The following is a 22,025-nucleotide window of genomic DNA, read 5'->3' as shown; positions in this document are numbered from 1 at the left end:
ACATGTGCACCCCAATTAATTCTGATGACTTATAAAATGGGCTAATGTGCCCTCAGGCTTCTTAGGAGTTGTTGACTTTGTTTCATATATTGTAGTAGTAAGAGTTGTTTTTTAAAATATTTTTATTTAATAATATATTAAAATAATATTTTTTTTATTTTTAAAAATTATTTTTAACATTAATATATTAAAATAATTTAAAAATATTAATTCAAATCACCATGCGGCTTGGGCCCGGATCAAGCGGCGTGGTGCACATGTCTTCTACCATTTGGCCAGGCACAGGCGGTAGGGTGCAAAAAACTACCTGTTGCTCAGCCTAGTCCAAGCGGCAAGGTGCAAAAAAAACTCCTGTCGACAGTTGTTTTTTTATATATTATTTTATTTATTTATTTTGCACAGTCAACAGCAATCCAAAAGTTCTCTACCTTATTGCAAGTTTTCTAGCAGGAATGATTAGCTGAAGGAGGATAATTGTTAGGAAAAAAGTCACGGGAAAGAGATAGAAAGGGGAGCATTGTTGAAGACAACTCTCAATACATATGTTTATAATAATAGTGTAGGGATAACTTGAAAGATAACTATATTATTAATACATTATTTATTCACTTAAAAAACTAAAATGATATATTTAATTTAGACTTCAAAATTAATTCTAACACTTTCCTTTTAATTTTAAAAATCTTGCATTTTTTAAAATTTATAAATATATTGAAGGATCATCTTGCAATATATTCGAAGATCATCTGTCATGGCTGATGTGGTTTTATAATCTCTTGTTGATGACAGAAACTTCAACGTCTTCTTTCATTTGTTTTGTACAGCCATGTTGCTATCACTATTTCTTTTCTATCTTTCAACTTCAGCTTGAAAAGATTTTTCTTACATCTTTGTCTTAACTACTCTTTCTATCATGTCTAGCTAATGGCATCTCGTTATCATCTCTTCAATTCTCCTTTCTTTGACAATTGAATTTGTCTAAACATGACCATTTTTCTCCTCTTGTGATTGCTATCACATGTCTTGGGCCAAACATTTCTTTTTAATATTTGATTCTGTCAAAGAATCATCTCAATTTAAAAGTGTAAGTTGTTAAATAAGACTTCAATATATTATTTATATTATTCTTCAATTCACACTCTCAACTGAAAGTTCTTTGGGCTTGAAACTTACTTAGAGTCACACTAACTTATACTTGATTTTATTAATTAGAATAAAAATAGTAAAATTCAAACTCATGATTATTTGATCAATAAGAGTCTAATGTCATGATAAAAAACCTTCCAATCCAAAAACTTAAGCTATTAGGTAGGACTTTAAAATATAATTTATATTATTTTCTACAGGCTTTTAGCCTTCGTATTTGGCCATCTCTTTATCAAGTTGTTGTCTTCTTCTTATCATGGCTCCTTAGTCATTTTTCATGTCCTTCAAAATTTTTTAAAAAAATAAAGATAAAAAAAATACCCTGAATTGTAAGATGATAGAACTCAATAATAGGATTGAAACCTTACATTAAGAAAAAGAAATGACTAGTTGAATTTGATATGATATGAATGAGATTTGTTCATAGTATTTTGGAGACCGATTGAAGTATTAAGGCCATGTTTATTTTACGGAAAATGGTTTTCTGAAAATCACTTTTCAAACTTTCCTGTATTTGTTTGTCATTAGAAAAATTAATCAACAAAAAACACTTTCCACTTAAAGAAAAATTTGGCTTAGTTTCCTGGAAAGTGTTTTCCTTGGACGGAAAACATTTTTCCAGAAGTTGTGAAAAAATTAGAAATGTCATGTTATTTGCTGATTATATCAAATTTGATCCTCAAACTTTTGATTGCTATATATTTTATTTGAATCTTTTTTTTTCAATTTCATCCCTTAGAATTTGTTTTAATTTTACTCTATATTAACTTTGGTCCTTATTTTTATAATTGTTATTTGCTTTTCTCTTATCATTTTCTTAATTGAAATTTTTTATCTATCAGATTTGGTCCTCATTCTTTTTATTGTTATTTATTTTATTTGAAATAATTTATGAAATTATAATTTTTTTTTAATTCCATTATTTTTCAATGTTTTTATACGTTAGATTTGATCTATATTATTTTGATTGTTATTTATTTTATTTGAGATAATTTATGAAATTAGAATTTTTTTTCAATTTTATTCTCATTCAACTTTTTAATTTGTAAGATTTGTTCCTCATTATTTTAATAAATTTAAACAAAAATATTAACAATTTATTTTCCAACTCATTTTCCATGATATAATCAAACACTGGAAATTATTTTCCAACTTATTTTTCATGATACTACCAAGTTTTGAAAAATAATTTACTTTTCAAAAATTTATTTTTCAAAAAATTTATTTAAAAAAAATTCTTTCCAATAAACAAATTAAATCTAAATGACATTTATTTAGCTAAATTTTTCCAGGCGTATTTGGGTACCGGACAAGTCAACACCCGACATCCCATTGCTCGAGCCCTTTTGAAAATTTGTTCTTACGGAGACTCAAAGCCAGGCCATTTGAAACAACACATAACATAATCCTATCACATGCAACTGCAGTCGATATCTATAGTACCAAGTTCTGGTAATCATACGGATAAAAGCTCACTTCAGATATCACCTGTGAGGAGTAGAAGGAAAATACGATAAAATTAACCATCTAATAGGTGAATTAGAATTAAAAGGTTTATTCTTCTGTGATCTCATGTTTGAGCCTTGTGGTTACTAATATGATGATTACTGGAGGTTTACATGGTCGTTAACTTCATGACCCGTGAAATTAGTCAAGGTACGTGCAAGCTGACCCGAACACCCACGTTAAAAAAATATATATATATAGGACAAAATTATACACTAGCTAAGTTGGTAATCTCAAAAAAAAAAAAAAATAAGGTGGAAGCATTGGGATCGTCTTACATTGTGATTGGTTTGAGCTAGTTAGCAATTGCAACGCAGACAATTTAGCTGTTCAAAGAGCTTGAGCCTTCGTCTTCAACTGGTTAATCTTTTTATCTTCCTATACCTCTTTATCATATAAAACATATTAGCTCAAGACACTTTAAAATTATTTTAAAATAAAAAATTAATTGAATAAAAAAAAAATAGAACCCATTTATATTTTCAGATATTTTTATAGAAAAAAACCACCACGATTAAACTCCTCTCATTAAAGAAACCTATAACATCAAGATTAGCCATTTTTATCATCAAATTATAGTAAACTGACAACTTTTTTTCTCTATCACCAAGCGGACTTTTTCTTGCTTTTTTTATTCTAAAAACTAAAAAATAAAAAAATAAAATTTTAGATCAAAATAAAACATCCAAAAACTAAAGGTATTAAAATAGAAGAAAAATGATAATATAGAAATAAAAAATAACTTTGTCATTCTCAATTTTTCATGTTTTACATTTTGATGCTCTATCTTTTAATTGTGTGTTCCTATAACAAATCATAAGCAATCAATTATCAATTTGACATAAAAAAAGGATGCAATTGAAAACAAATCCAGAAAAAAAAGGAGCTCTTTTGATTCCTATTTCTTTTCCCCAGATCTTAGTGTATTGTATAATAATAATAAACATCTGCATCAAAAATAAAGGATGGAAAACAATGAGATGTATTGAAACAAAAAGAATTAGCGTGCCATACTAACATCATATCAAAAGAAGATATCTCCTAGTAACAATCTATGCATAATGCCATAAAAGGGATTTGGTATAAAAGGTTAGAAGGGTTCACCAAGAATATCTAACCATGTAACACTAGCCACGTTATATCTTCCCTTCAGAATTTTATTTGCCTTTGCTTTACAACATGTCACAAGGCCTACAGTTTATGGTTCTTAAATTGAGTCCCACCTTCTGACAATGGGATACCTGCACAGAGTATCTGTTTTACTATTAGCAAACAGTAAAAGGAAAGACAGTCCATTCAATGAGTTTCAGCTGCAAGAGTGAGTCAGAACCTTTAGATCAAAGAGTGATGCTAGATGGACCTCAAACTTCAGCTGAAGAAGAACACTCAGCTTGGTAATTGATCCCAATCATCCAGTACATATTTAAGCCATTCTGCATCTCCACCAGGGAGATCCAGCATTGTAAATGTGCTTGCCATCATCCCATGAAATCTGGCATGCCTGAAGACCAATTGCAACGTTTGGTTCCTTTCCGTGACATAAAACCCACTCTTCAACAGCTATTGCTTTATCATCCTCACTAGTGTATTGCTTTTTGTATTTTCCAAATGGATTACAACCCGGACTGACCATTTCTGCAACTGCAGCTGGCATGTACATTGAGTCACCCACCAGAGGTGCACCGAGGGCAGCCAGTTGAGCTCGTATCTGCACCATATGACTTAAATGTTATAGCCAAAGTAACCACTATATCCCCACTAGATATTCCATCCATGAACTAAGTAATATAGAAGCTAACTATCAACGCCAATCACTGACTTACTGCTGAGAGACTCTTAGATCATGATTTGAGAAATGCAGATCCATACGACTTTTGAGTTTTCTCATTGGAAAATCTTGTCCAGATCATTAGTGAATGCTCAAGAAAAGTATCATTCAACTTGGGAATTTTGAACCCATGTGAAAGATATCATTTATCTACTGTAGTTTGTATAGAATCAACAATATCCAAAATGTTTTTTATGCCTTAATCCTAGGAATTGTAAATTATGCCCTTCAAATCAAAGATAAATTTTTTTCTTCTGTCGCAATTGTCAATTGAAAGACCCATGGTTCAATGAGGATATGCAGCAAATGCTACCTTTTTGCACAGAATGCATAAGATACATATTCAATCCAAATATAAGAGAATTATGACTCAATTTAAATAAGAGAGAGAGAGAGAGGATTATGACTTGCAAAGAAAGAAAAGGTAAGCTGAATAACCTGATGTGTACGGCCAGTCAAAAGGTTGATTTTACACTCATATGCATGATCCTTTGAGGGCCACCCACAGTCTTGAACACAATATTTCTCTTCCATAACAGCATCTGGCCAAGGAACTCTCTTGCATTCCATGACCTCAAGTTGACATAAATGCCAACCTTTTATAAATTCTGCATGCCATAAAAGCTTTTATTTCAAATTTATACCACAACCACCTCGCAGAAAGACTATTGATTGCACAGTAGTTCTGCCACCTTCAATAAATAAATAAGCATGATGACAAACCAATATCATTTCAAAAAGAACTGGCTAAAGATATTCGCTCAGGAAGTTGTGTCCTATCCAGTCGTAATAATTCAAAAAAGCCTCTAATAAGAATGCAACTCTTAACTAATTTCCTGGTAACGGTTTCTTGGTATCAGTTGGCGAGGCATTTGAATACAAACTGGAAGGTATAAAGGAGAGGGGAGAGGCACTTTCTAGAGGTGTATAGCCTTTACGACACTTGATGACAAGTACTTGGTAAGTGCACATCATGTCAAGGTAATATCCAGGAATAATACTGCCTGAGTCGCAACTTCATCAATGCAATGCTTGATGGAGATGATTACCTTCTGAAACAAGTCTCGGAGCCATATTAATAGGACGCATGTAGTGGTTAACTACACCAATGGGCACGGGAGATGCAGCAAGTGCAATATAAAGTTTCTTCACCGTTTTCTCCTGATGACAGCAAAAAAGATGTGGTTGAATTAAGGGCCTTGAGATGCGCTTAAAACTTCGTAGACAAATAATCAAATTAATCCAAATTCAGGGTGACCATCTACTTCTGGGAGTGGTGACCTTGGTGATAATATGCCAAAGGTCCTGCACTTCTGGAGGGTGGCCTGCCCAGCACCCAAGCTAACCAATCAAATATTTGTATGTAAGATATAGTATCAGAAACTTACTCTGATTTTTCCATGGAAAACTGAGCAGTCCTCTCTGGTCCTGGCTAACACAACACTACACATGAAATACACACCATTATTTACTCTTCATGATAACTATAAGAACAACAACATAATTCTATCAGAGTGCATACCAGCCTTCTGTGCAGTTATCAATCTGATGGGTAGTCCTTAATGGGGCTGTCAATCCCAACGCACGAGTCGCAAAGGTGGCACAACTTTCTTCTATGTTGTCTGTAGTTCCTCCAACCTAAATGAAGTTCATGTTTACATGTTATATAAGCAATCAGTTCACTAGTGTAAATGGTGAAAAGCACAAAGTGACTGTAGATTTTATTCATGGTGTAAAATTGAGCGTGGCTCCAAACTCATGCACTATGAACAGACAAGAGCTCATCAAGGCTTGACAAGTCTTAGTTTATTTGGAGCAAAGGCAGAAGCTGTTAATTTATTTTCTTTTGAGAATATCCTGTATCGTCATAGTTAGTATTTTATGTCAAATCCAAAATTATGAAAATAATTTGTTTACCAGAATCAGACTGTTGCTCAAGCCAAATCAACAAAATTGATAAACTAATGGATCAATGCCATACCGATGTACCAGCAGGTTTGTCCAAAACAACAAAAGATTCAGTCACATGTATAATTCTTGATTTCCAATCAATGTCATAGCACCTGAAGACAATTAGAATGTCAATGAGTATCAATGTAATGGAAAATGGCAGTAAACCTCCATCTAATATTGTGTTTACCTAGGGAAGCGTTTTGGGTGTACATGAACACGCAAATACATTCCAGCTTCAAGAAACTGATCGACATGGGTTATCCGGAAAGTTTTCTGTGCTTCTCGTACTGTTTTCCCTTTGATAGAAGCTCTCTTCTTTAGAACTGATGGTGCTGTAACTTCTTCAAATACCCTAATCTGCTCAGGAGTTGCTGTTGGAGGTGGCTGTGGGCATACAAGGGCATAATGTACAGCTCCAAAATGGATAAGATCTGCAACAAACCTTCAAAGAATGTAATTTGCTATGTATCACTCTATCTTGATTAATAATGATGTTCATGCTGTGCAAAATCTTGGAATGTGTTTTAACATCAAGAAAAACATTTAGAATACAGGAGAACAGCACTTACAGAGGAGGAAGATCCAGAGCTTTACAGATATAGTCTAGAACAGGACCTTCTTCTGAAACAACCAAGTGTTCAATTCTTGGTGGGCTATTGTGAGAGGGGCACGGAAGCAAGCGAGTATATTCCGGGTAACTGAAACAAATTAAGTCTCCACATTCACTATTCACAAGATTACGCAACATCAAATGTAAATTGCAACAACAAATGAATTTCAAATTAAATGTGGATAACAAGACCAAAAAAGGAATGGCAAGCTGAATTAAATAAGGCCTCAAAGGGCTATCAAGTGTTTTAATTGAAGGCTAATAAGAAGGTAGAAAAATTGTGTAGAAACCTCTCTTCTTATCTTCCATTAAATTTGGCTAAGATCCCACGTTTCTACAAGTAGGAACAACTTCTCTGTTATCACTAAATTCCAACTCACTCCTTCCATAGAATCAACTTTCAATAGTAGAACTCGATACCTTCTTCGAGTAAACAGCAACTTCATTAAGGGCCATTGCTAATACCTTATCAAAAACCTTACAAAAGAAAACAAATAAAACTAATACTCACAATACCTCAACAACTCAATGAAACTAAAACTCAAAACTTTTCAAAGACATTACAACTCTCAAATATCATAATTTCTTCAGAAACCACAAATGCTCGCTATTTTCAGGTCAACTTTCCCCAAAGCCAAAATGTGCAGGGGCCATTTTTTGCTCTTAAAATTGTTCAGTACCTTCACTTACACCACTGATAGCAACTAAACCAAAAACTGAAACTTTTCAAAGACATCACAATTCTCAAATACAATACACCATCACAAACATTTGGTAAGCCTCAACTTATTTATCATCATACGAAGAGCAAGCCATGGCACCAGCAATTTACCTCTTACTTCAAACAAAAACATTAATGATTGAAACTTTAACCAAACCAAGCTAAAATATGAGAAACCCATTAAAAAAAATGGACTGTAAAGAATACCCATTAACAGAAGAAGTGGCAGTTGTGCAAGCAATATCTTGCTTCAATGATTCACAGCTTAACTTCTTTTTACTCAGAGAACACCAAACCAAAGCCTTCTTGTTGAGAGAATAAGCCCTGGTGAATGCTAGCGTGCGCAGGAGGGTCACTGGTGCACTAAAACTCCTGTAACTATAGCTAAAGATTGAAGCTAAATTCAGAGAAGCCATTGTTTACAGTTTGCTTGGAGTGAGCGCAGCCATGAAGTAGTGAAGGTGTTAAAGGATTAGTTTTAGAAGGCATGTCGGTTCTTTCACCAAACGACGGGTCATATAGTACTTCGATTTTGTATTTAAATGACATGTCATTCAAATTCAAATGGCGCTAAATGCCATATTGGTTGGCCATGGGTGACAAGTCATTCAAGCTTGTTGTGAAGGGCAGAAAATTTTGTTAGTGCATAGTGAAAACCAATTTGTATATTTTATCTCGAAAGTAAAAGAATTTATTTAATGTTTATGTCTTTGTTATTCAATCAAATATATTTTTATTTTTATTACTTTATAATATTAACGAAATACAATTTGATAGACTTTATCTTATTTTGTCTTTAATCTCAATAAATTATCTTAAAAATAGAATCCGCCAGTGTAGCATAACTAATTTTATATAAGTTGTAATAATTTTTTTTTCTCTTAAACAACAATATGTAATTATAGTATCAATATAAATCTAAAACAAACTTATAAGATTTTATTTCGTGATTTTAATATATATCAATTGATTTATTTTGTAGTTCATAATCCCCAATTCTCTATATTTGATTATTCATTATTAATGCAATAAGAAATATTTACTAGTTTGATAATTTATGTATAAATTGCTCATGTTTTAGAAATTATATAACAAAGTCATTAAAGTATTTATGTTTCAAATTGTATACTCTCTAATATTATAGTACTGAGGTATAACTCATAGTTTTTTTTTTTTTTTTTTTTTTTTTTTGTGGAGAATGTGTCCGACAACACGTTCACGCAAATCACAAGTATGCGTTGTGTTGTAGTAGTCATAGAGGTTACAAAAATTTGTCCCAATTCCCAAATTCACGAAATAATTGCCTCGAGATGATTGATGCCTTGAAACTGTAGTCCTCTTCATTTATACTCTTTATCTTCCCCTTTAAATGTCTTTTAATTTATTTCAAAGTAAATTATAAAAATATAAATCATGTCTTTAAATCTAATCTATTAATTTAATTTATGCTATTGAGTTAAGATAATTTTTTAGTACAAGATAATTAGAGCATTATTAACTAGCTGATCATGTATTCAAATCTCACCACCCTCATTTTATTTAATAAAACTTAAGTATAAGGTAATATGGGCTTATAAAAATCTCAAATCCAAAGAACTTTTATTCAAAAGAGTATATTAAAAAATAATATAAATCATATCTTACACCACCAGAAAATCGATAAATACAAACAGAAATACCGAGGGAATATTTTTGTTGGTAAATTGCCAACGGATTTTACCGACAGAAATATTCCCCTGGTATTTACCGAGGGAATTACAGTAGGAAAAAAATAATTAAAATAAAGCAAAAAAATAATGACGTGTCATTTTTACCAACGAAATTACCGATGGAATAATTGTGAACAATGTTCATCATGTCAATTACAAAGGGAATCACCAACGGAAAATTCCCTCGGTATTTTTCAGAGAGCTCTAGAACTGTTCACTTCCCAATTGCACTGTTAATTACTGTTCTTTACAGACAAAATCAACGACGGATTAAAAAGTCGTCGGTGATATTTGGCGGTTTCTAAAAAAAATTTATTAAATTAAATATTACAAACGAAATCACGGACGGAATGATTAAAAATATTAATATTTAATTATCCGTCGGTAATATTTAATTATCCGTCACTCCTTTCTTCTTCTTCTTCCCCATATGTAAAAAAGAGCAATATCCGTTTCTTTCTCTTTTCTTCTCTCCTCAACTCCTTCTCTTCTTCTTCATGTTCAGGTATGTATTCTTCTCCTTACTTCTTTTTTCTTCTTAGTTTTTTTTAATTAATATACTTTATGAATTTTTATTTTTTTCCTCTTCTTAGCTTCACTTGCAACCACATTAAGGTAAGATTTTTTTTTGTTTTTTTCACTATATTTGTTTTTTTATTTTATTTTTAATTTTTTTTGTTCTTAATAATTGTATGAATATTGTTGTAAGATTTTTTTTCATATGATTTTCTTCTTCTTTTTTCCAAGCGTTTTGAGTATTATAGAGTGTTGATTTATATTAATTTAATTATTTTATAGTTTGTAAAATGGATTTTTTAAAAAAATATTTTTAAATAATTACCGACAGAATTACATACGGTATTTTCCGAGAGAAGTACCGATAAAATGAAGCGGATAATTTTTTTTTGCATGCCTTTTCCGTCAGTAATTCCATCGGTAAAAATATTTTTTTATTACCAATGGACTTACCGATGAAAGATTCACCAACAGAGCATTTCCGTCAGTAATTTCGTTGGTAAATTAATTACTAACAGAATGATAGTACAAATACCGACGGAAAATTCCATCGGTAAATATAAAAATTGCGGTAGTGTTAAAACCTCATTATATACTATAAAATTAAATTCTATAATTTCTCTTAGTGTAATGGTTCCTTTCTCCAAGGCAAGGCAAGTGAATAACAGTGTCATAAAGTAAGAATTCAAAGAATGAAGTTGCAACATTATAATGTGTTAGGTAGCTGCAATGTGCTCCATGACACCAATCAAAAATGCATTGTCGACGAAATAATATAAAAATTGAAAAGATGCATGGACCCTTTTAATTAATGCAACCATAATTTCTCCATGAGGTCATTCATAGTTGTCATTTCGATATTGTCCATCACATGCCAAAATATCCCAAAACTATATAATAAGTAATCTTAATATTTCTTATTATTCTTATGTTATAACATTGATAATTATGATATTTCTAGTTTAGAAGGTTCCTATTGTATATATATATATATAAAAAATAGATTGTTGATTGAAAAAATTGAGAGGGCGGTGTTGAATTTAGTAGCCTATTCGACGTGGCTTAACCCTAGATTGAATTGAGCATAATTATTACATCATATTAATTAATGTACCATTAAATAAATTAAATGTTAACTTTAATTTACCTAAACTCATAGTTACCTACTTATAATTATTAAAGCTGAATAGGGTCAACTTGATGTAAAGTTTAGTTCATAGTGAACTAAACCATGAATCAATTAGGATTCTTAACTAGATGATATTAGGTCAAATTTTAATTATTTTCTTTATAAAATTTAGTCTGAATTTGGTTCATAGACAACTAACCTCTAGATTGAGCTGAGTTTAATGACTTCGTTATCAAGGAAGCTGCACTTCTACGTCAAGTCGTCATCTTTCAATTCCTTTTCTTTAAGAATAAAAATTATTAGGTAAAGGTTAACATTCTAGATTCTTTTTAATTCTCGAAAATGTAACGGTAACCCTAACCCCACCATAAGAGCCGACAAGCTGCAATCAACGTGTAATAAAAAAAATATTAAAAAAAAATCATGATTTAATGCTTGCAAGACTTCTGCTAGCTAGTATTGTTAGTTTAGCTGCCACAGGTAACCGACTGCATTTACTCTTTCTTCTGACTCCCTGCTCTCTATCCCTACGGGTTAGAGTTAGAAATAAATTCTGCAGATGCCATTATTTAACGCTCAACCAACTCATTCGGCAAGGCTTTCTGTGTATGATGTGTGAGTACAGCAGCATTCTTCTGTACTGATCTCATCACAAACGAAAGATTTTGGATTAAAGGATAGACAGACGTTCATCTGCATCCACTCATCCAAGATTTTGATGTAAAATCTTCTTTTCTTCTTCATGAATATCAAATGACTTTATTAAAGAAGAGGGGCGATACAGATGTCAATTAAGCTGTCTACTCATTTACTGTTTTCTTCCATTCATCTATGCTTGTATTCCCTATTTTTCCAAATATGGAATTGAGAATTATTTTTATCCATTGCTTGGTTTGGTTTTATATTCCGAATCAATGCCGAAGCACATGGGGTGGATCGATGCACATAAATGATTTATGGTGTGAGAATATAAAATTAGCATGGAAGATTTGAAGTTCTTGTTTAGACTTTCAAAATTAAGGAATTAAATTAATATCTTTTGAGATTCTTTGTGATTGTTTTCTCCCTGCTTATCTAACCATGGACATTGATATGATATTATCGTCATCATACATAGATTTTACTAGTTTATTCCCGTGCTTTCATTGCTGGCTGGATTTAAATTTTTTTGAAACGTAGGAAAGTAAATTTTAGATGATAATTTTATTATTATTATTATTAAACTCGGTATAATAATTCAAATTTAAAAAATCTTCACTTGATTTTTTAATTAACTTGAATTTTAAATTAAGTCATGAGCGATATGTTAATGTGATCTTATTGAATGGATAAATAAAGAAAAAATCAAAGAAAAAAATTAAATTCATCCTAATCAATTCGTTAAAATCATGACTTGAGTTATGCATTTTACTATGTTGAATTAATTTTTTTTATTTTATTACATAATAAAAAAAAATGCAAAATTTAATTTATAATTATATAGATAATAAAATTCAATAAAAACTCAATATAAAAAAATAAATGGCCACTTAAAAAAGCCATTGGCATGATACAAAAGTCCCATGCGCTTGGTTTTTTCTAAAGAAAAAAAATACAAACAATTTGTCGTCTGTCTACTCAAAGTCAATAATATCCAGCCTCTAGTCTTGAACTCACAATCTCCACATGACTTTCATGCATTAATTATTGTGCTTCGACAGGAAGTTATTAAATAAACAATTAAAAAATTATATTAATTTAATTTACTGTTCATATAAATAGTTAAATCAACTGTATTTCTTTTAGTTGTTTTTAGTAATGTTATCCTAGAATTATAGGGCCGGCGGCTTAAAGGGGGGAAAAAAACATATATGATACTTGCAGGGATGATTTATCACCCTATTTAATACAAATCATACCCAAATTTAGGACACCATGGCTTAACAATTGATCGATCGTTTTCCCCTAATCTCTCATCTCTCTAACTGGCATGCACAGTACTATATAATTACTTAATTAATTTATTTATTAAAGAGCTTGCTTTTTATTACAAAAGTACATATAATTAAATTCTCAACAACTCCCATTTTCTCCACCACCACACAAAATCAGAATCACTTACATACCTTAACCAATATTCATTTATTTTCTTCACCTGGGCAATATGACTGCTTTTAGAGGGTTCTTCATGACAACCGTGAAAGCAAAGGCCTCTGTCGGGTCGGGTGGAGCATTCGGTGCGGGTAGCCACTTGAAAGCTTGTACCATTCTTGCAAGCATTAAATTCACATGCAACAAACCAAGAGCCAACCCTGGGCAAGTCCTCCTCCCGGCTCCGAACGGCAACATCTTCACCTTGCCCTTCGTTCCGGTCATGTCTACGTTGACACCATCACCATCTATGAACCTCTCGGGCCGAAATATACCCGGATCCTTCCACAAACTCGGATCCTCAGTCATCCATTCAATGTAGAACTCAACATTCACATTGCTCGGAATCTTGTAGCCACCAAGCTCCGTCTCCTCCGTCGTGGCGTGTGATAACGTGAAATGCGCCGGAGAATGTACCCTTAGGGTTTCTTTAACCACTGCGTTGAGATAGTTCATTTTCTCCACATCTTCTTCGTTGATTACTCCATCTTTGCCCACAGACTCAACAATTTCTCGGTACAACTTTTCTTGAATGTCTTGGTTAAGGACCAATTCAAGAAAAACCCACTGTAGCACACTTGTGCTAGTATCGATTCCAGCAACAAACAACTCTGAACAAACTGTAACAAGCTCTTCTTCTCCTAAAAGACCCCTCCCCGGTGCCTTAAGGGTAAAAAGTGAATCAACATAGGCTGCACCAACTGGACTCAACATTTCCATTTTCGGGTTTTCACCTTTCTCTACAAATGCTCTTCTGTTCCTTATCAAAGGAACCAAGCACTCAATTTGAGTCTTTCTTAAATCCTTTGCCCTCTTCATTTGCTTGCGAAACAAGGGAGTTAGAATAGGCAAGAAATCGGGAAGCTGTGGAATTGATATTAGCATGACATCTTTAGTCACATTATCTATATCATGAATCCAATGTTCTGAGATTTTTGCTCCGAAGCAAATAAATACTAGAATGCTACAGACAGTGAATCTACAAACATCCATTACATCTACGTACCCGTTTTCTAAAGCTTCACTTTTGAGCCTCTTCATGTGACTCTCCAACGCCCATTCTCGTATCCAACTACACTGTCTGATCCTGACCGGGCTTATCAACTCCGTGACAAAGTTCCGACGAAGTGTCCGCCAAAGAGGTCCATATTCAGCTGAGTTGACGGCACATTTCCCGACACTGAACACCAACCGGATCGGTGAGTCCGGTGGCCGACTAGCAAAGATAGGGCCTTTTTGAACAAGGGCTTCATGGATTAGGTCAGGGCTAGTGACTATAACAAGAGTACTTTGGCCCATTTGCATGGAGAAGATTGGACCGTATTTCTTACGTAAATCACGTATGACAAAGATGAAATGACGCCGTTCAAGTATTATTTGAAACAAGTTGCCCACAAGAGGCCAACCTGGTGGTCCTGGTGGCAAGTTCTTGGCTCCGCCGCCATTGACGACAGAGAAGCTCCGCCACCATATAGCAAGAAAAAAGAGTGTTAGACCAAGAATAAGAAGATCTATCAACTCCATAATTAGGTAGAGAAGGATGTGAGTAATGCAATGCACAGGTTACGAGCGATTCTCTTATATAAAGAGAAATTGATCGTAGGAAATGAAAGTCTGATCTAACCACCCGCATTAATGAAATGAATTAAATGTATAACACAGAAAAATTAAAAAAAAAATTGTTTAGAATTTTTGTATTTTACTTTTAGCTAGCGGTACTTGGTGTATTTAAGAAAACGACTCATTGCCAGCAATGGAAGAAGGGAGTAATTGTGAACAGCTGGACACCTGCAAGTAAAATACAAAACCACGTCAGTAAACAACATGTGGAGGACAGAAAGCTTATTTCTCAACTTGAATGACCAGCAAGCGAGAAGGTTCGAAACTTGGCATTTGCACTAATTACTATGCCCATGTCCACCACCACTACCAAACTTGGTTTTGCTTATGTTACAGATATAATAACATACTGAAACAGTATATTTAACAACCTATCGTCGGTCATTTATGATACATCGATATCACCACTAAAATATCATTCATAATTTTATTAATGTGTTAATAATAATAGTGATATTTGCAGTAATTTTTTTTAATTCTCTATTATATACCGATGATCTAGTTTCATCGGTAACCCTATCAATAATAGTGATATTTGCAGTAATTCTTTTCAAACTCTCTACAATATATACTAACAGAGTTGTGTCATCGGTAACCCCGTCGGTAATATTTAAAAAAACATATATTGAACAGAAATAGAAAAATATAGCAGTAACATTTGCAGTAATTCTTTTTCAATTATCTATATAAATTCAATTTTTACACATTAACCAAAAAATTTCGACTCGGTAATAAAACTGACAAAATATAAAACGGACTCATTAAATAAGTCATTATTCATTTCATCACAAAACACCCAAGTCCAAATTTCGACATAAGTACAGTTTCATCAATTTACAAATAAATAGAATTTTATAAAATCTAAAAACGAACTTCAACTTGTACAAATCATAAATCCATATAACAAATTTGTATGAGAAAAAAACTATAAAAACAAGTAAACACCCAAATAAAATACATATACTACAAAAAATATGAAAAAAATTAACATTGTAAAATTGAGTTTAAATAAAAAAAAAATGGTAAATTTACTTACTTAAAGTGGAGAATCCCTAAAAAAATTTGAATCAAAACACAAATGCTGACAAAATGGGTGTTATGGTGGTCGAATTTGTTGTGAAATGTTGCATTGTATTGAGATTGGGAGGGGGTTGCTATTTATTGCAGAAAAAATACATAATGAAGAAGAAGAAATGGGGGAGGGGGAGAGAGGGTCAATCCCCAGGTCATAAATTAACCGACAACATTACAGATAAAATTATTATGTCAGAAACTCTAACGGAAAAAATATCATGTCACTGTATGATTTTCCTTTTTAAATCCCATTGTAATACGTACCCTCCGTAATTCCCTTAGCATATACCGAGGGAATTTCTTTGTCGGCATATTCACATACAAACTTTACCATCAGGTTAATTCCGTCGATAATACCTTCTATCAAAGTTACACGTCATCGTACTGTTTGATTTTTTTTTCACTTCTTATTTTTCCATTGCAATTCCACCGGTATATATCAAGCAAATTTTTCTATTAGTATTTATAGATGGATACAAAAATAAAAAAAATTATCAATAAATATCATCGTAATATATCCATGAAAAAATTCCATGCATATTTTCATTTATATTTGTGAATTTTCTTTCGGCGCAACTTCCACATCTTTTACTAAGGATTCCTTGGCATGTTGACACCTACCCACTCCATGGAGACAGACCAAAATAGGTATTCAATTTCCAAAACAAACTTCTTCTGCATTGGAACCCTTCAGGCATCGCTACTACAATAAGAAAATTATCAACCGTTAATGCGCATGGCATGTAGTATGTTAACCTTCTTGGTCTACTTATTCACTCTCTAGCCTTAAATTAATTAATGGACGTCGTGAATCATGCATGCTGGCTCTGGACCTGATCGAAATCACTTAATTCAGACACAAGAGTAGCATGCACGGTATGGCATATGACTTGTTTCTTGGTTGCAACATGCGTGATCAAAAGGGTATAATTTTCACTATCACCTTCATTTCTATTAAAAATAAATCTTCAATTCTTCATGTATATCCTTAATTTTCGCTTCAATTTAAGGTGGATAGGTCCGAAAAATCTTTTTCAAAATCAATATATGAGAAGAACACCAGCTAGCTTAGGCATGCATTTACGTCTTGAGATTACTGCTTTTTCCGCATTATGATCCGCTGGCTCTCTAATTAATTATGATCAAGGTCCTTATTTGTCCCAGCTGCTCCTCAACTGCTATGTATGCGTCCATAATTAAAATACAAAATGTCACCAAAATAAATAAATTGTGACCCCTTTTCACATATTGATGTATTAGAAAGATGATTTTTTATATATATATATAAACGAAAGGGAGAATTATTAAAAACACAGAAAGATGAAGATTAAACGGTTATAAATTGATTTCAATATCGTCTTCAACTTTTTTTTCTATATATTTTACGCATATTCATAGAATAAGTAAACAAGTAGCAGATTATTTTGCCAAGCAAAGAGTTGAAAAAAAAAAAACTGATTTTGTTTCATTCATACAATAATATCACTTCGAAAGTCGAGGTTCCAAGGAAAAGGGATTAATCAATGTAGGAGAATAGAAAGTGAAGATGTTGTCGAGCCCAATATTAAAGCATAGGAATTAATTAAAATGACAGAAAATAACCAGTGGATAAAGGGGACCAGATGCCCGAAAAACATAGAAATTAAGTATTCGATCTGGTGTTATTCAGTACCATGATATCACTTCGAGCTCCGAGGTTCCATGTACAACCTTTGTGGCAATGGTGAAGCTGCTAGCAGCATTTATTGTATGAATTGGGAAACCAAAAAAACGCAAGGAGTCTTGTTTACAATCTTTTTAATTGAATTGCATTTAAAACTTTTAATGAAATTTTATATTTAAAATCTTTTTAAAAGTTAAAAATTAATTTTTTTAAAATGAAATTTAATCTTTAAAAATACTATAAAAATAAATTAGAGATCAACCCCTCTCTGATTTACAATTCTAAAAACAAAATTAATGTTAAAATTAACTTTATAAAAATAATTATTTATCTATTTTTTAAAAACAATATTTGAAGAAATAAGATGAAGGTAATGACAATAATATAAAAATAAATTAAAATAAATTTTATTTCATCAAACATGTAAATTTAATTTATTTATTAATTAAATTTAAATTCAATATTATAATTAAATTCAATAATATTAAATTGATTCTAGAATTTTTATGGCAATGGTGAAGCAGACAGCAGCATTTACTGTATAAGCAAAAAAATCGGTGAACACGGGGGGCATTGATGAACTGTCGTTGTGGCAATAGCGAGGCAGCTAGCAGCATTTATTTTGTAGTTGGGAAACCAAAAAAATTGGTGAATAAAGGGGGCGTTTGTTTCAAGAAAAATATTTTACAACAATACTTCTGATTTTCATGTATTTGTTTTTTTAAAAAAATATTTTATAGTAAAATGATTGATGTAAATTATTTTATATTCAAACAACTATATTATTTATTGAAAAATATTTTTAATATGTAAAATCTTATAAAATATTTTACAGATGATATTTCTAATTATTTCAACCACCGCAACCTTTATTATCACCACCGTACAAGCTGATCCTCTATTTCTAGGGTTATGGACAATGCAAAGTGGTGGAATGAAGAACGGCAGTGAGGAGGATGAAACGGATATCCTAACTTCATGACTGTAACTTATTATCTGAAAGGAGTTTCAGAACCCATGAAATATTGATGAAAAGCTTTTTAGCTCTACAAGCATGCTCAAGTGCTACAGCTCCTGCTAGTAGCCTGTTTTGGAGTTCTAAACCCATCATTTAAGTACATGTTTTTCTAGCCATTTCTTCATTAATCAGGCCATAAACCCAGTTTTGTTTTGCATTTACAGCAGCTATTACATATCTCTTCTTTATTTCTATAATGGACTGGTATTATTATGTTTTAGGTTTTGCTCCTCCCTTGTTTTCTCTCGTTTTTTGGGAAGAGTTTCTCCATGTGTCACATGGAGCGTCAAAAATCAATGCTTTTGAATTATTAAGTTTGTATTTCAAGAGGGTTTTTTTTTCTATTATTTTTTTGTGGCTTGCTGTGGTTTTCAACCATTTCAAGCAAGAAACAATTACTAGCTAGTAGCATTGTTCATGCACCAGTACTTGAAATGGCTGTAATCTTGAACGAAAAGTCAAACTGCTATCATTAAAAAAATGGGTACTATATTCTTGGATCGTACAGAAATAATAGATGTCCCACAAGAAGGATTGATGGCAGCCTCCTTGTGGAGACCCCAGCCATCTCATCTAGGCTCGCCTGGTCGGAAAGAGCGTCATCTCATCTGTCAGCTTCTGAGCTATAGATTGCATGTCCTTGGATGGCAGCTAGCCATCTCATTTATCACCGATCAACCCCCACCAGTATACAACCACCGCTACTGCCCAGTCACACGTAACTTTGTAAAAAGTCACTACTACACAAGTAAGCAGACCGACAAATATTGAAGCCCTATTTTGTCTGAATTTCACAATTTTCAGTTTTTGTTAACTAATTAAATATTTATTTTGGGGTGTGCAGTTAGGAAAGAGATTGTGGATTTGTATCTAGATGGACTAGGAAGCTAATAGATACTCGTACTGAGCTTCAAGGATTTTTGGTGTTTTGTTATTGGTTTTGGCTCATAATCTTTGTTTTTGGAGAGGTTTTTTTATTAATTATTGAATGAAATTGAAGATGGGGAAAGAATTGAGATGGATTGTTTGATTTGTTTGATGGTCTTTGCTAAATCTTCTGGTTTTTTCCCAGTTGATGATGGATTAGGCTTGTTCCAGTTGGATGAGTTGTTGTTTCAGGGATAAGCAGTGGAAAGATTATCCAGTGAGTAAGAAATGGATATCCTCATTTTTTCCTTCATTTCCAAAAGCTTAAATATGACTTGGAAGAACCTCTTCTTTACAGTGTAGGGGTGACAACTCGTAGCTCATCCTACAACGGCGGTTGGGGCGGCTGAAATGGTGGCGCTGTCAGCACAGCTATGTCATGTGGACTGAAGAAGATTTTTATCGTGTGCAAGAGGCAAGCCCCATTTGCTGTAGAAGAGGTTGGCTGATTGGCCGTCTTATTTGGCACAGGAAAAAAAAAAAAAAAGGTCTTGAAATATATCTTACATTATAGGATTGCGTACAGAGAAGGAGAAAAAAAATTGAGAGAGATCGGGTTGGACTGGGGGGCCTGGGTCTGACCCAGGGTGAGTTAGCACTCGCATGGGCTGGCCCAATTTAGATGGGCCCTTTCGGCTGAGACCGGTAGTTTTTTTTATATAAAAAAAAAAACAAAAAGCACCCCCTGGTGTCTATTATATTTAAACTGATAATTATGCAACCATATATGCGGAGTCTTATTTTCTAAAAATCTCATTTAGTCAACTAGCACGGTTGAGACTTACGTGTTGTTTCCTGCACCGTGCTTTTGGAACAATAGAATATACTTTACTTAATTATATGGTTTTTATATAGTTGTTAATTAATTTAATTCTAGATTTCTTAAGATCTTAACTTTAATATTTAAAAACATGATTCAACTCATAAATATAATGTTTTGTTAAATTAAAAAACATTATTTTTTATTCCTTTTCAAATATATTATAAAATACTAGTGAATATATTCTATATGGAATAAATAAATAATAAAAAATAGTACCATAACATAAGAATGAGGATTTAAAGTTTTTTTTTTTTGATGGAAATACAAACTCAGTTATCAAATTCAATTAGATGTTATCAAATTCAATTAGATTATAGAAAAATTTTAGCCCAACATACTTGGAATCCAATCCATTTAACAATCTCAAAATATAGATGATAAACGAGTGACTATTTGTGCTTTTCCATGTATATTCAACTTCATATTATTTCAGGATTTGGGTTTGTGGTAACCGATAACGGTGGCAGTTTAAAGTGTTTTTTATTTATGAATATATTAAAATAAAGTTATTTTATTTTTTAAAAATTATTTCTGATATCAACACATCAAAACAATCTAAAAATATAAAAAAAATTATTTTAAGCAAAAAAAACATTTTTAAAATTTTTAGAAACACGGTTTGCACCGCGTTCCCAAACACTCTCTAAAAATAGAGATTTTATAACCCACTTGCAGTACGCGCGGATGATATTTTGATATTTATATTAAATTATTTCAATTCGTTAAAATTAAATGTTAAATTCTAATTAAAAAAATAATGTTAAAACTAATTTTTCAAAAATAATTATTTATTTTAAAAAGCCTTTGAAAAAATAAGATGAAAGTAATGATGATAATATAAAAAATAAATTTAATTGAATTTTATTATATATCTAAATATATAAATCCAATTTATTTATTAATTAAATTTAAAACAAACATTATAGTAAAGAATTACTATATTAGAGAATTGAACAGTATGTTAATGTAGAATCTTTATGGCAATGGTGAAGCAGATAGCAGCATTTATTGTATAAATGGGAGGAAAAAAATTGGTGAGCACAGTGGGCATTGATGTACTGCCGTTGTGGCGATGGCAAGGCAGCTAGCAGCTTTTATTTTGTCGTTGGTTGGGAAACCAAAAATATTGGTCAACAAGGGGGCTTTTAAAAATAATTTTTTTAAAAAATAAATTTTAAAAAAATAAATTATTTTATGATATTTAATAGTGTAATGAAAAATAAATTAGAAAACACTTTCCAATGTTTGGTTATGTCATGGAAAATGAGTCAGAAAATAACTTATTAAAATTTTATTTTTCTCAAGTTTATTAAAATAATGAGGAACAAATCTTACAAATTAAAAATTTGAATGAGAATGAAATTGAAAAAAAATTTAATTTCATAAATTATCTCAAATAAAATAAATAATAATCAAAATAATAGAGATCAAATCTAAAAAATAAAAAAAATAAAAGATGAAGAAATTAAAATAATAATAATTAACATTTCATAAATTATTTCAAATAAAATAAGTAACAATCGAAAGAATGAGGATCAAATTTGATACCTAAAAAATGATAAGGAAAAAGCAAATAACAATTATAAAAATGAGGACCAAAGTTAATATAAAAATTAAATTTTAAGAGATAAAATTGAAAAATAAATATTCAA

At 31.8% G+C, this 22,025-nt stretch overlaps 3 protein-coding genes across 5 annotated transcripts; 1 reads left to right on the top strand and 2 right to left on the bottom strand.

Moving 5' to 3' along the window:
* Nucleotides 1-3,618: 3,618 nt before the first annotated feature.
* On the bottom strand, nt 3,619-8,240 carry LOC7458544 (RNA pseudouridine synthase 6, chloroplastic). 2 transcript variants are annotated; one of them, XM_002304890.4, is made up of 10 exons: nt 7,972-8,240; nt 7,003-7,131; nt 6,621-6,875; nt 6,462-6,543; nt 6,003-6,118; nt 5,869-5,923; nt 5,530-5,641; nt 4,919-5,088; nt 3,983-4,360; nt 3,619-3,906 (listed from the first exon to the last, which is right to left on the bottom strand). In XM_002304890.4, the coding sequence occupies exons 1-9, from the start codon at nt 8,178-8,180 to the stop codon at nt 4,076-4,078; spliced, it is 1,413 nt and encodes a 470-aa protein (XP_002304926.4). In that variant the 5' UTR covers nt 8,181-8,240; the 3' UTR covers nt 3,619-3,906; nt 3,983-4,075. The 2 variants fall into 2 exon arrangements, with proteins under 2 accessions (XP_002304926.4, XP_024454740.2); XM_024598972.2 differs by having other exon boundaries at nt 3,619-3,893.
* Nucleotides 8,241-13,102: 4,862 nt separating this feature from the next.
* LOC7479073 (cytochrome P450 77A1) lies at nt 13,103-14,812 on the bottom strand. Its single transcript, XM_002304889.4, has one exon. The coding sequence runs from the start codon at nt 14,770-14,772 to the stop codon at nt 13,249-13,251; it is 1,524 nt and encodes a 507-aa protein (XP_002304925.2). The 5' UTR covers nt 14,773-14,812; the 3' UTR covers nt 13,103-13,248.
* Nucleotides 14,813-19,057: 4,245 nt separating this feature from the next.
* Nucleotides 19,058-20,279, top strand: LOC7479072 (uncharacterized). 2 transcript variants are annotated; one of them, XR_002981174.2, is made up of 3 exons: nt 19,058-19,371; nt 19,696-19,767; nt 19,849-20,279. XR_002981174.2 is itself a non-coding variant. In XM_052452561.1 (2 exons), exons 1-2 carry the CDS (start codon nt 19,104-19,106, stop codon nt 19,746-19,748), a joined length of 321 nt encoding a protein of 106 aa, XP_052308521.1. In that variant the 5' UTR covers nt 19,058-19,103; the 3' UTR covers nt 19,749-20,279. The 2 variants fall into 2 exon arrangements, 1 of the variants encoding a protein (XP_052308521.1); XM_052452561.1 differs by having other exon boundaries at nt 19,696-20,279.
* The last annotated feature ends 1,746 nt before the right edge of the window (nt 20,280-22,025 follow it).

Source organism: Populus trichocarpa, chromosome 4 (genome assembly GCF_000002775.5).
Source record: "Populus trichocarpa isolate Nisqually-1 chromosome 4, P.trichocarpa_v4.1, whole genome shotgun sequence".
In the NCBI taxonomy this organism is placed as follows: domain Eukaryota; kingdom Viridiplantae; phylum Streptophyta; class Magnoliopsida; order Malpighiales; family Salicaceae; genus Populus; species Populus trichocarpa.
The sequence above is the reverse complement of the archived record's forward strand: the minus strand, read 5'-3'. Positions and strand labels throughout refer to the sequence as shown.